At 41.7% G+C, this 15,639-nt stretch overlaps 3 protein-coding genes and 1 pseudogene across 3 annotated transcripts in view; all 4 read left to right on the top strand.

Annotated features, from left to right (window-relative positions):
- The window catches only part of fhod3a (formin homology 2 domain containing 3a), a 69,761-nt gene extending 66,552 nt beyond the window's left edge, over positions 1 to 3,209 (top strand). The window contains exons 26-28 of the mRNA XM_069681374.1: positions 131 to 338; positions 454 to 618; positions 1,711 to 3,209. Of these exons, the coding sequence (XP_069537475.1) occupies positions 131 to 338; positions 454 to 618; positions 1,711 to 1,787 (450 nt within the window). The 3' untranslated portion in view covers positions 1,788 to 3,209. The remainder of the gene's footprint in view (positions 1 to 130; positions 339 to 453; positions 619 to 1,710) is intronic.
- A 154-nt stretch (positions 3,210 to 3,363) lies between these two features.
- On the top strand, positions 3,364 to 4,042 carry LOC138609432 (glutathione S-transferase A-like; annotated as a pseudogene).
- A 369-nt stretch (positions 4,043 to 4,411) lies between these two features.
- LOC138608750 (glutathione S-transferase A-like) lies at positions 4,412 to 8,057 on the top strand. The gene is made up of 6 exons (XM_069681312.1): positions 4,412 to 4,643; positions 6,063 to 6,128; positions 6,233 to 6,338; positions 6,682 to 6,800; positions 6,884 to 6,972; positions 7,052 to 8,057. Exons 1-6 carry the CDS (start codon positions 4,476 to 4,478, stop codon positions 7,182 to 7,184), a joined length of 681 nt encoding a protein of 226 aa, XP_069537413.1. The 5' UTR covers positions 4,412 to 4,475; the 3' UTR covers positions 7,185 to 8,057.
- A 2,435-nt stretch (positions 8,058 to 10,492) lies between these two features.
- LOC138608759 (glutathione S-transferase A-like) lies at positions 10,493 to 14,138 on the top strand. Its single transcript, XM_069681322.1, has 6 exons — positions 10,493 to 10,724; positions 12,144 to 12,209; positions 12,314 to 12,419; positions 12,763 to 12,881; positions 12,965 to 13,053; positions 13,133 to 14,138. Exons 1-6 carry the CDS (start codon positions 10,557 to 10,559, stop codon positions 13,263 to 13,265), a joined length of 681 nt encoding a protein of 226 aa, XP_069537423.1. The 5' UTR covers positions 10,493 to 10,556; the 3' UTR covers positions 13,266 to 14,138.
- The last annotated feature ends 1,501 nt before the right edge of the window (positions 14,139 to 15,639 follow it).

Genomic DNA, 15,639 nt, shown 5'->3' with positions numbered 1-15,639 from the left:
TAGGGGTTGTGATCTTTACAGGTTGGATGTTTGGATGCCTCAGCTTTGGCATGTCTGAGTCAAAGCCTGACACAGTTAAACTACAGGTTGTCAGATCCTTACTCTCTTTTGCTCTCTCTCTCCCCTTCAGTGTGCTCGCTATGGCTCCAGCAGCAACAGCAGCGCCCCTAGTGGCAGCCAGGAGAGCGAGCAGCCTCAGGGTCTGGGCCACTCTGAGGATGCTGCAGAGCACGAGAACATGAAGGCTGTGCTGAGGACCAGCCTCAGCGGCGGCGACAAGGAGGCCAGCGGAGTACCCGGGCTTCGGACACGGACAAGATCCCGGCCTGGACGGGGAGGTGAGGGCGACAGGAAGTTCCTGACAGGGTCACAAGGAGAAGTTCAGAATAAGAGTCTTATTTATAAGCTTTTTGTGTTCATATGTAAGATTGTTCCGTACTGCTCTGTGTTCAGGTCGCACTATGCAGGCGTGGACGCCGGCCGCGGAGGACCCTCAGATCTGTGGGGACGACGCAGCAGATGAAATCATGGAGCGTATAGTGAGGTCGGCCACTCAGGGTCCAGGAACCAGAGCTCAGCCCCGAGAGAGGAGGAGGTCCAGAGCCAACCGCAAGTCATGTAGGTCATGTCCTAAATACACCATGAACCTATCCTCAGCAGCTTTTGCTTATGTTCTGTATGTTGAATTACAAAATGTTCCCACAAAGCAGTAAATGTGACACCTAAAAAATAAACGTTCAGTGAACTCAGACTAGAAAAGTAACCCCTACCTGTGGCTATAGAGGAGAGCTTAAAATCTAAAAGTATAAAACAGTTGTTAATATAAACAAGTAATTAAGTATATTATGAAGCTTGGTTTTAAGTACATACTGTATACTGTTAGGGGGGAAATTCACTCAGAATGAACTGCGGCCATTGATAGCACCATATCTGCTCCGCTCAAGGTCTGATTCACAAAGCAAATTGCTTGATATTCAAGTGCAAACACTCCCATGAAGTTTTGCAGTTCCGTGCAGAGTGGAGCTTTCTGCAACTCTGCTGCGCGGTGCTGCGCTCTCAGGCATCAGTTGAGCGCACACAGACGGATCAAAACCCCATGCACAGATCGATTATGAGCAGGGAGAGGAGGGGGCGGCTCTTTTAACAGTTTATTGCGAAGTCCAGACTTCACAGGTGTTTACCGGTTTCACTGTCACTGCAACGCACCTTCATTTTTTTAAACCAGCGTGCAACAGCAGCTCGTCCATATAATAAATCCCTGTCATGCGTAACAGCTCCAGACTGTCTGCCTGTGTCTGGGCCTGTGTATTATGGCTGAGCCTCGCACAGTCCCGGACTGATTGGTCTCCCGATTATAATAATGGTCTTTGTGAATTAGGTGCTTTTTGCCACAAGGCTCATTTGCATAGAAAGGGGCCAAATTTACCCAGAATGTCTGCATAATGACTCATTTAAATACGCGCAAATGGCACCGGAGCACAGTGACGCTGTTCGCTCTGCAGCGCACTTTAGGGTGCATTCAACCCTCTGTGTGTGCTTGGGGAATGAATGTGCTTGCGTCATTTGCACAGGTTTAGCAGGCGCAAAAGCCACGCAATCCTCTCGTGAATCAGGCCCTTGGTATGTACTATTGAACTAAGACACACCATCAGTTTGAGCACAAAAAAATGTTATAACCTCCTTCTCTTCTCTTCTCTTCTCTTGCCACAGTGAGGCGGACTCTGAAGAACGGTCTGACACCAGAGGAAGCTCTCGCTTTAGGACTAACCGATTCTCCGGATGCATAGATGTGATCATCCAGCCTCTCGTCTGTCCCGTCAGCAGTGGAAACAGCTAAAATCACTAAAGCGACTTTCCATCAGCTTTCCGCCTTCGCCACACGTTTCAGGGTCATTTTTCCACCAGTCACAAACCCCTTTAGGTTTTTGCCAGCTGCTAATTTTGCCTGACGTGTCTGAGTGATTACGCTGCAGCCATGAAGGTGTGTTTTTAATGCAACACAAAGAAGAAAAGGAAGTGAAGAAAGAGAATGAGTTGATTAAGGAGAAGAAATGAAATTTGGTGATGCTGCATCCAAACTCAACTGAGACATTTTTATTTATCTAAACATTTGAAATTAGTCCAAAGGGATAATTTGCTTGTGAGTGTCTGCAGCTGTGACGTCACCATTTTTCATTTATCTAAGCTGTGAATTCAGTTACAAAGATTAACAGGCTGAAGAGGAAGTTGTGTTTGCTCTCTTATCCAGAATCCCAAGAGATGACCTAAAAACAAAGAGGCTTACTAAGAATAATCCTTTTATAAAAAGGCAAATGTTTGCTTCTGCAGCTGCACGTTTGACAAGTGACGAGTTGTTTAGTAGGAACGTGAAAGGTTTTCATTCTGATGTGTGCCTTTCATTTAAAAGGGACAACGCTGTACCTTCATGCCACCTCTCCCTCTTGCTTCACGCTCCACCTACTTCTCAGATAACTCACAGGTGTCACGTTCATCGACAAAGTTATATCCTTATGAGTGTTGATTATCATGAAGTTTTTTATTTTGGCAAAATTGTTGTATTTATTTGCAAATCTCACATCTTGCACCTTACTCGACTTTAACAGTTTCTCAAGCTGAAACTGATCAAAACACAGAAAAAGGACGTTTGAATCTCAGAGGAACTTTCTGTTAAGTGTAAAAAGACAAAAAGATGAAGACATTTTTTCAATTTTAATGATCTATTTTGAAGGACGTGCAGAGAATTCTGCGTCAAATGTGTAAATGCCCTTTTCAGCTGCCAGGTACTAAATACTGTAGTACTACAGTGTGCATGTTTAGTGCGGTTCATGTGATGTATTATTTTTGTAATTTCTGTAGAAACTTGTATTATAGTGTGAGAGAAGGGGGGGGAAGGAGGCTATTCTGTGAATTGTAATAAAAGATCAAATAAATAAAAAGTGTTCAGAGCTGAAATATGTGTTTTCAAAGTGCGGCTCTGTGCTGAGAGAGGAGATCTGGACATCTGAGCTCTGTGTCACTTTGTATGAACTTGAACAGTTTGTGGATCATTTAAGTCCCAGCTGAAATACATGCTCCTCCAACAGTACAACAAGAACTCAGAAATGTCACTGCGTAAATACCATGTGGTGAGCTGAACATGAAACCACGGTTACATAAACTTTCACTTGAAATGCTGTGTATACACATTCTGCAATAAAAAAACAAAAAGTATTGAATGAATCTTCAAGTGTGCATGTCATTCTTCTTCACAGCTCAGAGCTCACAACCGTTGGATTAATTCGAAAAGTGCCATACGCTGCACGCTCAATATTCTTGTGCAGTTCAATGTTGAGTCACTTAGTGTCACTGAATTAGCTTCTGACCATGGCCGCGTCGATGAGTCTGCCGTGGGCGGCCGGATCCACTCCCTGCTGGCTAGTTATGATCACTCTGGAGGGAATGAAGCTGCAGGGCTACAAACGCAAGCTGCTGTCTTTTGAGAAAGATGAGTACAAATCCCAGGAAGTCTTGGAAATCAACCCTAGAGGACAGAATATTAACAAATCAAGAAATCATCAAGTAAAACAAAACAAATGTGCAAACATATTTCAAACTGCCAGATCCCAACCTTCAAACATGGAGACAACAAACTGAATGAGTCCTGTGCAGCATGTTTATACCTGGAGGTAGAATGTATGAAATATTTAACTGTACAAAAAATAGGCCTGGTTTTCTATTTCTTTGCTTGTGAAAGAATCAGTTCAAGTCACAGGGCAACAAATTGATCCCTGATGGCCCTGCAGAGCAAGCACTGATGTAGAATGTATGAAGAGAAACAGGGACGCTCTGGCCACTGAACTCACACTCTGGGAGGGTAACCTGCAGATGGTAGCACACACAATAAAATAAACACACAGTATATACACACACTACTCTAAAAGCGGTGTTTCTTCCATTTGATTTTTGCATCAAGGTGGCTGCAGGCTCTTACCTGGCAGGAGCCTTCTCCTTGGCTGATGTAACTGTCTTTACAAACATTGTATATGATCTTTGTTTTGGGTAGGTGACTCTGCAGTGTATGATGGAATAATGAGCTGAGTATTTTGTTTTCAGTAACATGTTTACCTTGTTTCCCTTCTTTAAGGCTGTCTGTTAGACGTTACCCAAAGGATCTCTGAAACAAAAACATTGATTTCACTATTTGATTGTACATCTGGCAGTTGATTTAAATGCCAAATTGATTAAAGAGACAATTTTGAAGAGAAATTGGAATTGTGTTTTTGTTTTTTGAATGGGCAAAAAGTCTAATGATAAGGAAAAGCCATTAGGGGATAACGTTGTAGTATCTACTCCTGACCACTAGGTGGCAACACGCTCATTTAATATAGTATGATATCTCCTTGAATTGTGAAACGAATGAAGATAAATCAACTGTATTTTTGGTGGCAGTGAAAGTGATAGTGACAATCAAGTTCAAGGCTCTTAAAGTTACAACCATGGCCCAGGACATGACTCTGCTGTGGGGCTCCGGCTCTCCTCCGTGCTGGAGGGTGATGATCGCTCTGGAGGAGAAGGACCTGCAGGGATGCAACCAAAAACTGCTCTCCTTTGAGAAAATGGAGCACAAGTCTCAAGAAGTGTTGGACATAAATCCAAGGGGACAGGTAGGAACTAGCTGAAGCAACCATAACCCTTAAAATAACGTTAGTTAAACATTGTATTTCCCTCCCCTAAATGTCGTTGTGATAGGTGTAGCTTATTACACTTGTAACTTTTATTAATAGCACACGCATCGTGCAACCCCACGTTATATTCCAGATAGACATTCTGTTAGGTGACATGCTATTATGGAAAGTTTTCCAGCGTACTGGAAAATAAGTTATACTTGCTGACATAACTAAAATCTCTTAATCGAATCATATTGATGTGTATTTTAATTCGACTTGTATAAAGTTAATCAATAAGGGTTTTTTTCCCCCGGAAAATTTTAACTTAAGAACTTCCTGCTACTGACAAGTTTTCTTGCTTTTTCTTTCGATTCACAGCTTCTGATTGGAATTTCCCTGAAAAGCGACATAACACGGCGTGGTTCAGTCATTTTTCAATCCAGTCTGCATTATACCAGATCCAGATTTTTTTTTTTAAATCAGTTTTCTCAAATAAAGTAAAGGTTTCACAAAACTAAAACTGGATTTTAAGTCATCTTTGGAGTCTCCTTGTTAATTTAATCCAGATTTGACATGTCTAAGTATAGTGGTTTTTAATCTGGACCTGGTCTAATGTGGTCTGGGATGTAAAAAAAACCCAAAAAACCCCCACTGAAATTGCCCTTTTTCAGTTTTCATAGATGAAATAAAGGTTTTGATGTTGATATGAAATAAAATCGCCAGAATTAAAGTGATCAAAATTCAGGATTGTATTAGATAATGACCATTTCTATTTGTTTTCAATTCATCCCCTATTTGTTAGGTTTTTCAGTGCATTTTTAGTATTAAAATGACTGAACCACGCCATCTAAAGGTGTTATGTCTCTTTTCCGGTGGAATGGGAAATTCCAAAGCTGTGAATCAAAAGCAAACTTCAGACTCGTCTTTCAGACAAACAAGCTGCAGAGCTGCAAAGTAAAGGGATTTTACATTCGGTGTAGGCCTGCTACTGGCATGCCGAAGTCAGCTCAAGGCTTTAAGTGTCCTTAAAGTCCTATTATATTATGAGTAATGTATTTGACCAGTAGGCTAAACAAGATAAGACTTAATTATGTGGATTTTGAATGTGTCTATTGCAAGTACAGGGCTATGTGATTTGCTGTAGCAGCTCAAGGTAACAAATGCACTAAATACCCCTTATTTTGACTTAATATTTGTACAATTTTAACCTTATTGTTTTAGAAACACTAAACATAGCAAAAAAATTGGTTAACCGCCATATTTTGTCTGAAAACACATTAAGGAAAGCCACTTTTTCCTCCTCAGCTCAGCAGCTTGCCTTAATTAGCTCCCAGTAGCATTAGCATTAAGACAGCACATATTATTATAACGCTAAAAACCCTACATGCTCACGTTTAAACCTGTTGGATGTTTTAGCTCCCCACCTTCAAACATGGTGATGTCGTCGTGAATGAATCCTACGCAGCCTGCTTTTACCTGGAGGTGAGTGAGCGTGTCCAACAACTGAAAATTATCCATTCACTTTTACAGACACTATAAAGTGTAACAATTCTTTATTGTGTGTGTGTTTTGTCCTTTAATTTCAGAGTCAGTTTAAGTCCCAGGGAAACAAGCTGATCCCAGACAGCCAGGTAGAACAAGCACTGATGTACCAGCGCATGTTTGAGGGTCTCACCTTCTACGAAAAACTCAGTAAGACAAATTAACTCATGAATAAAAGAGAATACACTCTCTACAACAAATGTGTATTAATCAACTGCAAAAACAAATATGTTTTTTACTTGAGTATTAGTATTTTTGCTAAAAACTACAATGCCAGGCCATGTTAGGAGACGTAAATGTTTTTTTATGAAACTGCACACTTGTGACCCGCTTTCAGAAAATAAACAATAAAAAATAATTATGCAGGTTGATCTATAAACCATAAATTATGAAAGTATAAAAATACTATACTTAGAGCAAAGTCATACACCCTGTGTGACTGCCAGCCGTATCTTATCTACCTATCTTATGTGTGTTTTTTTTATTTTTTTAGATTGTGTTGCCTATTATGAGTGGTTCGTCCCTGAAGGAGAGAGGCATGACTCAGCTCTAAAGAGAAACAAGGAGGCTCTTACCACTGAACTCAAACTCTGGGAGGGTTACCTGGAGAAGGTAGTGTTTGTACAGTAAACACAAATTTAACACATACTAAAGTACAAATATCTATTTACTATTTTGCACCTCTTTTTTTCCAGCTGGGCTCCGGCTCTAACCTGGCCGGGCCGTCCTTCTCACTGGCAGATGTGACTGTTTTTCCAACTGTTGCTAATCTTTTCTATTTTGGGTAAGTTAGAGAAGCCTTTTGCATTTTCTCTAAGACACATGTTTGTGACACTGCAGCTCAAATGTCTTGTGTTCTGTAGGATGTCTGCTGAGCGTTACCCCAAACTTGCAGAGTATTACGCTCTGCTGAAGGAGCGGCCCAGCATCAAAGCCAGCTGGCCTCCACACTGGCTGGAGAACCCAGAGGGCGAAGACAAACTCAAAGACGTCTGAGATTCTCTCACAGTGTTCACTGTCACGTCAGCCTGCTGGGTTTCTGGTTCCTATAAGAACAGTGTAAAATGTGATACTGTGCTTTTATTTTTCTGGCTTTAAAAAGGGAAAGAATGTTACATTTTGCTATAAATATATTAGTGTTGCAAAAGCAGAAGCTTAAGCTAACTTTAATCCTAAAGTTTGATTTTCTCTTTCTGTCCTGTTTCTGTCAAATTTTTGACTGTAGAAGACAGTTGAGAGACACATGCCGTGTCAAACTATGTAACGTGATGTTTGCAGGCTGTGAGATTTAGGTTGCAGGCAAATTGTGGTATTGTTAACATAGAAGCTCTTGTGCAGAGATAAATGGCATCGTACATCAATCCCTGTTGACTAATACATGCACCAGTTACTATAACAGCAGCTGTACTTAATACCTTCATACTGCCAGCATACGCCGCATTGTCACCTGAAGCCTCAAACATAACCTGCTCTGGAGCCGGTTAGGTGTGCAGCATAAGTTATCATCAGATAACCCTGGTAAGAAGTGACCCACCTGTTGTCCTTATAAAACCAAAGACTTACCATCAAGTTGCCTCAGTAACAGCATATCCTGCTTTTTGTACCGGCTGAAGGCTTATAAAACAAAATACAACAAATATGTCACCGCTGAATGGGTGAGTGTTATCTGAGAGATGTATCAAAGCTCACATAGTAAAATGAGAGGTAAATATTGTATGACCACCAACATTGACATTAAGTCGAGCAAGTGTCAAGTCCAAAAAAAAAGACATTGGCGCCGGCGCCGTCTTTGAGGCCATGACACTGCTTTTATTGTTTGAATGATTGTGCCAAACCCAGATTGCCCTGCATAAAGATATCTGGAAAACCCTGTGTTGTCGTGACTTTGCATAATTGCGACGGTTCTATACTGCATCCCGTTCACAAATCTGTTGGTCTATATCATTTTAATAAATGAATAAGACTCCTGCAGCTGCTTTAAAGAGGCAATTTACATCCATAAACAGCACACACAGTGAAATAAACATGCACTTCAGAATCAGCTTTATTGGCCAAGTATGTGGGCACATACGAGGAATTTGACTCCAGGTTTTCTTTGCTCACAATGTACAGGTTAGACAAGATAACACAGACATTCAGATGCTAAAAAAGTAGATCTAAAACTGCTATATACAGACCTATGGATACAAATATATTTTACAAATTATTTATATATATATATACATTAAAAAAAAATACTTAGAGACTGGTGCAATGGTGCAGAAATAAATTTGGTTGTGAATCAGGTTATCAGAGGTGGTCGTAGTATTTACAGCGAATGTGGTTTGACCTTCGATGTAGTGGGAACATGATAAGAGGGTGAATTAAGCAATGACGATAAATAACATATTTCTCATGCACAGTGGATGTTTGTACAACTCACATGTACAGTTGATTAGGCTATTACACATTTATTGTCCCTGACACTCTTGCTGAGTTAGCTGTTCATCAGAGTGGCAGCGTGCAGAAAGAAACTGTTCCTGTGTCTGCTTGTTTTGGCGTACAGTGCTCTGTGCTCTCTGAGAAGTTCAAACAGTCTGTGCCCAGGATCTGTTTCCTGACCCTGGACCGGTATAAGTCCTGGAATGAGGGCAGGCCTGTGCCAATAATCCTCCCTGCAGACCTGATTGTCCGTTGCAGTCTGTTCTTGTCCTGTTTGGTGGCAGATCCAAACCAAACAGTGATGGACGTGCAGACTGAATGATGGCGGAGTAAAACACGATCAGCAGCTCCCGAGGCAGATTGAACTTCCTGAGCTATCTCAGGAAGTACATCCTCTACTGGGCCTTTTTCCTGATGGTGTCTAGGTGGAAGGTCCACTTCAGGTCCTTGGAGATAGTAGATCCCAGGAACCTGGAGGTGTCCACAGTAGACACGGTGCTGTTGAGGATTAGGGCGGGGGACTTCTGCTAAAGTACACAGTTGTCTCCACAGTCTTGAGCAGGTTGAGCTGCAGGTGGTTCTAACCGCACCAGAGGACCAGCTGATCCACCTCCTGTCTGTAGGCAGATTTGTTAGTGTCTCTGATGAGGCAGATGACCGTCGTGTTGTCTGCAAACTCCAGGAGTTTAAGAGAGGGGGGCCCTGAAGTGCAGTCATAAGTGTAGAGGGAGAAGAACAGTGGGGAGAGCACACACCCCTGGGGGGGGGGCCAGTGCTGATTGTCTGGGTGCTGGATGTGATGTTTCCCAGCCTCACCTGCTGCCTCCTGTCACTCAGGGAGTTGGTAATCCACTGGTAGGTGAGGGCTGGCACAGTGAGCTGGGTGAGTTTGTGGTGGAGGATTTCAGGGATGATGGTGTTGAACGCCGAGCTGAAGTCCACAAACAGGATCCTCGTGTAGGTCTGTGGGAAGTCGAGGTGATGCAGGATGTAGTGCAGTCCCATGCTGACCGCATCATCCACCGACCTTTTTGCCCGATAGGCAAATTGCAGAAGGTCCAGCAGGGGACCTGTGATGTCCTTCAAGTGACTCAACACCAGTCTTTTAAAGGATTTCATGACCACAGACGTTAGGGCGACCGGCCTGTAGTTTCAGAGGAAGATCTGGGTGAAGATGGGGGCCAGCTGGTCAGCACAGACTCTCAGGCTGGAGGGAGACATACCGTCAGGTCCTGGTGCCTTCCTGATCTTCTGCCTCTGAAAGAGCTGACACACATCCTCTTCACAGATCCTTAGTGCAGGTGGGCTCTGACCTGGCAGGAGACTTCCCCTCGGCTAATGTGATTGTCTTTCCAAATGTTGCATATGCCCTTCGTTTCTGGGCCGGTGACTCTGCAGTGTATGATGGAATAATGAGTCGACAGTGCCTTGTTGCAGTGACATTTTTACCTTGTTTCGTCTCTTTAAGGCTGTCTTTTGGGACGTTACCTGAAACTAGCCAAATATTACTCCCTGCTGAAGGACCCACCTAGCATTATAGCCAGCCTCAAAGTGGCTGGACAGCCCAAATGGTTATGAAGTCCTGAAGGAAATCCGAAACACACAAACATTAACTTCAACATGTTATTGTTTATCTGGAAGTCACTTTAAATCTTAAGTAAGTTAGTAAGACAAATTTGAAATAATAAATAATTTAAATAATGTTTTTTTTTTTTACAATTTCGTCTAGAGTATTTTATTTATTTATTTTTTAAATATGGGTTTGAGGAAAAGACGCAAGGGGATACTGTGTAGTATCTACTCCTGACCACTAGGTGGCAACACGCTCATTTAATATAGTATGATATCTCCTTGAATTGTGAAACGAATGAAGATAAATCAACTGTATTTTTGGTGGCAGTGAAAGTGATAGTGACAATCAAGTTCAAGGCTCTTAAAGTTACAACCATGGCCCAGGACATGACTCTGCTGTGGGGCTCCGGCTCTCCTCCGTGCTGGAGGGTGATGATCGCTCTGGAGGAGAAGGACCTGCAGGGATGCAACCAAAAACTGCTCTCCTTTGAGAAAATGGAGCACAAGTCTCAAGAAGTGTTGGACATAAATCCAAGGGGACAGGTAGGAACTAGCTGAAGCAACCATAACCCTTAAAATAACGTTAGTTAAACATTGTATTTCCCTCCCCTAAATGTCGTTGTGATAGGTGTAGCTTATTACACTTGTAACTTTTATTAATAGCACACGCATCGTGCAACCCCACGTTATATTCCAGATAGACATTCTGTTAGGTGACATGCTATTATGGAAAGTTTTCCAGCGTACTGGAAAATAAGTTATACTTGCTGACATAACTAAAATCTCTTAATCGAATCATATTGATGTGTATTTTAATTCGACTTGTATAAAGTTAATCAATAAGGGTTTTTTTCCCCCGGAAAATTTTAACTTAAGAACTTCCTGCTACTGACAAGTTTTCTTGCTTTTTCTTTCGATTCACAGCTTCTGATTGGAATTTCCCTGAAAAGCGACATAACACGGCGTGGTTCAGTCATTTTTCAATCCAGTCTGCATTATACCAGATCCAGATTTTTTTTTTTAAATCAGTTTTCTCAAATAAAGTAAAGGTTTCACAAAACTAAAACTGGATTTTAAGTAATCTTTGGAGTCTCCTTGTTAATTTAGTCCAGATTTGACATGTCTAAGTATAGTGGTTTTTAATCTGGACCTGGTCTAATGTGGTCTGGGATGTAAAAAACCCCCAAAAAAACCCCACTGAAATTGCCCTTTTTCAGTTTTCATAGATGAAATAAAGGTTTTGATGTTGATATGAAATAAAATCGCCAGAATTAAAGTGATCAAAATTCAGGATTGTATTAGATAATGACCATTTCTATTTGTTTTCAATTCATCCCCTATTTGTTAGGTTTTTCAGTGCATTTTTAGTATTAAAATGACTGAACCACGCCATCTAAAGGTGTTATGTCTCTTTTCAGGTGGAATGGGAAATTCCAAAGCTGTGAATCAAAAGCAAACTTCAGACTCGTCTTTCAGACAAACAAGCTGCAGAGCTGCAAAGTAAAGGGATTTTACATTCGGTGTAGGCCTGCTACTGGCATGCCGAAGTCAGCTCAAGGCTTTAAGTGTCCTTAAAGTCCTATTATATTATGAGTAATGTATTTGACCAGTAGGCTAAACAAGATAAGACTTAATTATGTGGATTTTGAATGTGTCTATTGCAAGTACAGGGCTATGTGATTTGCTGTAGCAGCTCAAGGTAACAAATGCACTAAATACCCCTTATTTTGACTTAATATTTGTACAATTTTAACCTTATTGTTTTAGAAACACTAAACATAGCAAAAAAATTGGTTAACCGCCATATTTTGTCTGAAAACACATTAAGGAAAGCCACTTTTTCCTCCTCAGCTCAGCAGCTTGCCTTAATTAGCTCCCAGTAGCATTAGCATTAAGACAGCACATATTATTATAACGCTAAAAACCCTACATGCTCACGTTTAAACCTGTTGGATGTTTTAGCTCCCCACCTTCAAACATGGTGATGTCGTCGTGAATGAATCCTACGCAGCCTGCTTTTACCTGGAGGTGAGTGAGCGTGTCCAACAACTGAAAATTATCCATTCACTTTTACAGACACTATAAAGTGTAACAATTCTTTATTGTGTGTGTGTTTTGTCCTTTAATTTCAGAGTCAGTTTAAGCCCCAGGGAAACAAGCTGATCCCAGACAGCCAGGTAGAACAAGCACTGATGTACCAGCGCATGTTTGAGGGTCTCACCTTCTACGAAAAACTCAGTAAGACAAATTAACTCATGAATAAAAGAGAATACACTCTCTACAACAAATGTGTATTAATCAACTGCAAAAACAAATATGTTTTTTACTTGAGTATTAGTATTTTTGCTAAAAACTACAATGCCAGGCCATGTTAGGAGACGTAAATGTTTTTTTATGAAACTGCACACTTGTGACCCGCTTTCAGAAAATAAACAATAAAAAATAATTATGCAGGTTGATCTATAAACCATAAATTATGAAAGTATAAAAATACTATACTTAGAGCAAAGTCATACACCCTGTGTGACTGCCAGCCGTATCTTATCTACCTATCTTATGTGTGTTTTTTTTATTTTTTTAGATTGTGTTGCCTATTATGAGTGGTTCGTCCCTGAAGGAGAGAGGCATGACTCAGCTCTAAAGAGAAACAAGGAGGCTCTTACCACTGAACTCAAACTCTGGGAGGGTTACCTGGAGAAGGTAGTGTTTGTACAGTAAACACAAATTTAACACATACTAAAGTACAAATATCTATTTACTATTTTGCACCTCTTTTTTTCCAGCTGGGCTCCGGCTCTAACCTGGCCGGGCCGTCCTTCTCACTGGCAGATGTGACTGTTTTTCCAACTGTTGCTAATCTTTTCTATTTTGGGTAAGTTAGAGAAGCCTTTTGCATTTTCTCTAAGACACATGTTTGTGACACTGCAGCTCAAATGTCTTGTGTTCTGTAGGATGTCTGCTGAGCGTTACCCCAAACTTGCAGAGTATTACGCTCTGCTGAAGGAGCGGCCCAGCATCAAAGCCAGCTGGCCTCCACACTGGCTGGAGAACCCAGAGGGCGAAGACAAACTCAAAGACGTCTGAGATTCTCTCACAGTGTTCACTGTCACGTCAGCCTGCTGGGTTTCTGGTTCCTATAAGAACAGTGTAAAATGTGATACTGTGCTTTTATTTTTCTGGCTTTAAAAAGGGAAAGAATGTTACATTTTGCTATAAATATATTAGTGTTGCAAAAGCAGAAGCTTAAGCTAACTTTAATCCTAAAGTTTGATTTTCTCTTTCTGTCCTGTTTCTGTCAAATTTTTGACTGTAGAAGACAGTTGAGAGACACATGCCGTGTCAAACTATGTAACGTGATGTTTGCAGGCTGTGAGATTTAGGTTGCAGGCAAATTGTGGTATTGTTAACATAGAAGCTCTTGTGCAGAGATAAATGGCATCGTACATCAATCCCTGTTGACTAATACATGCACCAGTTACTATAACAGCAGCTGTACTTAATACCTTCATACTGCCAGCATACGCCGCATTGTCACCTGAAGCCTCAAACATAACCTGCTCTGGAGCCGGTTAGGTGTGCAGCATAAGTTATCATCAGATAACCCTGGTAAGAAGTGACCCACCTGTTGTCCTTATAAAACCAAAGACTTACCATCAAGTTGCCTCAGTAACAGCATATCCTGCTTTTTGTACCGGCTGAAGGCTTATAAAACAAAATACAACAAATATGTCACCGCTGAATGGGTGAGTGTTATCTGAGAGATGTATCAAAGCTCACATAGTAAAATGAGAGGTAAATATTGTATGACCACCAACATTGACATTAAGTCGAGCAAGTGTCAAGTCCAAAAAAAAAGACATTGGCGCCGGCGCCGTCTTTGAGGCCATGACACTGCTTTTATTGTTTGAATGATTGTGCCAAACCCAGATTGCCCTGCATAAAGATATCTGGAAAACCCTGTGTTGTCGTGACTTTGCATAATTGCGACGGTTCTATACTGCATCCCGTTCACAAATCTGTTGGTCTATATCATTTTAATAAATGAATAAGACTCCTGCAGCTGCTTTAAAGAGGCAATTTACATCCATAAACAGCACACACAGTGAAATAAACATGCACTTCAGAATCAGCTTTATTGGCCAAGTATGTGGGCACATACGAGGAATTTGACTCCAGGTTTTCTTTGCTCACAATGTACAGGTTAGACAAGATAACACAGACATTCAGATGCTAAAAAAGTAGATCTAAAACTGCTATATACAGACCTATGGATACAAATATATTTTACAAATTATTTATATATATATATACATTAAAAAAAAATACTTAGAGACTGGTGCAATGGTGCAGAAATAAATTTGGTTGTGAATCAGGTTATCAGAGGTGGTCGTAGTATTTACAGCGAATGTGGTTTGACCTTCGATGTAGTGGGAACATGATAAGAGGGTGAATTAAGCAATGACGATAAATAACATATTTCTCATGCACAGTGGATGTTTGTACAACTCACATGTACAGTTGATTAGGCTATTACACATTTATTGTCCCTGACACTCTTGCTGAGTTAGCTGTTCATCAGAGTGGCAGCGTGCAGAAAGAAACTGTTCCTGTGTCTGCTTGTTTTGGCGTACAGTGCTCTGTGCTCTCTGAGAAGTTCAAACAGTCTGTGCCCAGGATCTGTTTCCTGACCCTGGACCGGTATAAGTCCTGGAATGAGGGCAGGCCTGTGCCAATAATCCTCCCTGCAGACCTGATTGTCCGTTGCAGTCTGTTCTTGTCCTGTTTGGTGGCAGATCCAAACCAAACAGTGATGGACGTGCAGACTGAATGATGGCGGAGTAAAACACGATCAGCAGCTCCCGAGGCAGATTGAACTTCCTGAGCTATCTCAGGAAGTACATCCTCTACTGGGCCTTTTTCCTGATGGTGTCTAGGTGGAAGGTCCACTTCAGGTCCTTGGAGATAGTAGATCCCAGGAACCTGGAGGTGTCCACAGTAGACACGGTGCTGTTGAGGATTAGGGCGGGGGACTTCTGCTAAAGTACACAGTTGTCTCCACAGTCTTGAGCAGGTTGAGCTGCAGGTGGTTCTAACCGCACCAGAGGACCAGCTGATCCACCTCCTGTCTGTAGGCAGATTTGTTAGTGTCTCTGATGAGGCAGATGACCGTCGTGTTGTCTGCAAACTCCAGGAGTTTAAGAGAGGGGGGCCCTGAAGTGCAGTCATAAGTGTAGAGGGAGAAGAACAGTGGGGAGAGCACACACCCCTGGGGGGGGGCCAGTGCTGATTGTCTGGGTGCTGGATGTGATGTTTCCCAGCCTCACCTGCTGCCTCCTGTCACTCAGGGAGTTGGTAATCCACTGGTAGGTGAGGGCTGGCACAGTGAGCTGGGTGAGTTTGTGGTGGAGGATTTCAGGGATGATGGTGTTGAACGCCGAGCTGAAGTCCACAAACAGGA

This window comes from Semicossyphus pulcher, unplaced genomic scaffold (genome assembly GCF_022749685.1).
Source record: "Semicossyphus pulcher isolate SPU_LCO1_2020_fin unplaced genomic scaffold, fSemPul1.0.p SCAF_5, whole genome shotgun sequence".
NCBI lineage: Eukaryota > Metazoa > Chordata > Actinopteri > Labriformes > Labridae > Semicossyphus > Semicossyphus pulcher.
The sequence above is the reverse complement of the archived record's forward strand: the minus strand, read 5'-3'. Positions and strand labels throughout refer to the sequence as shown.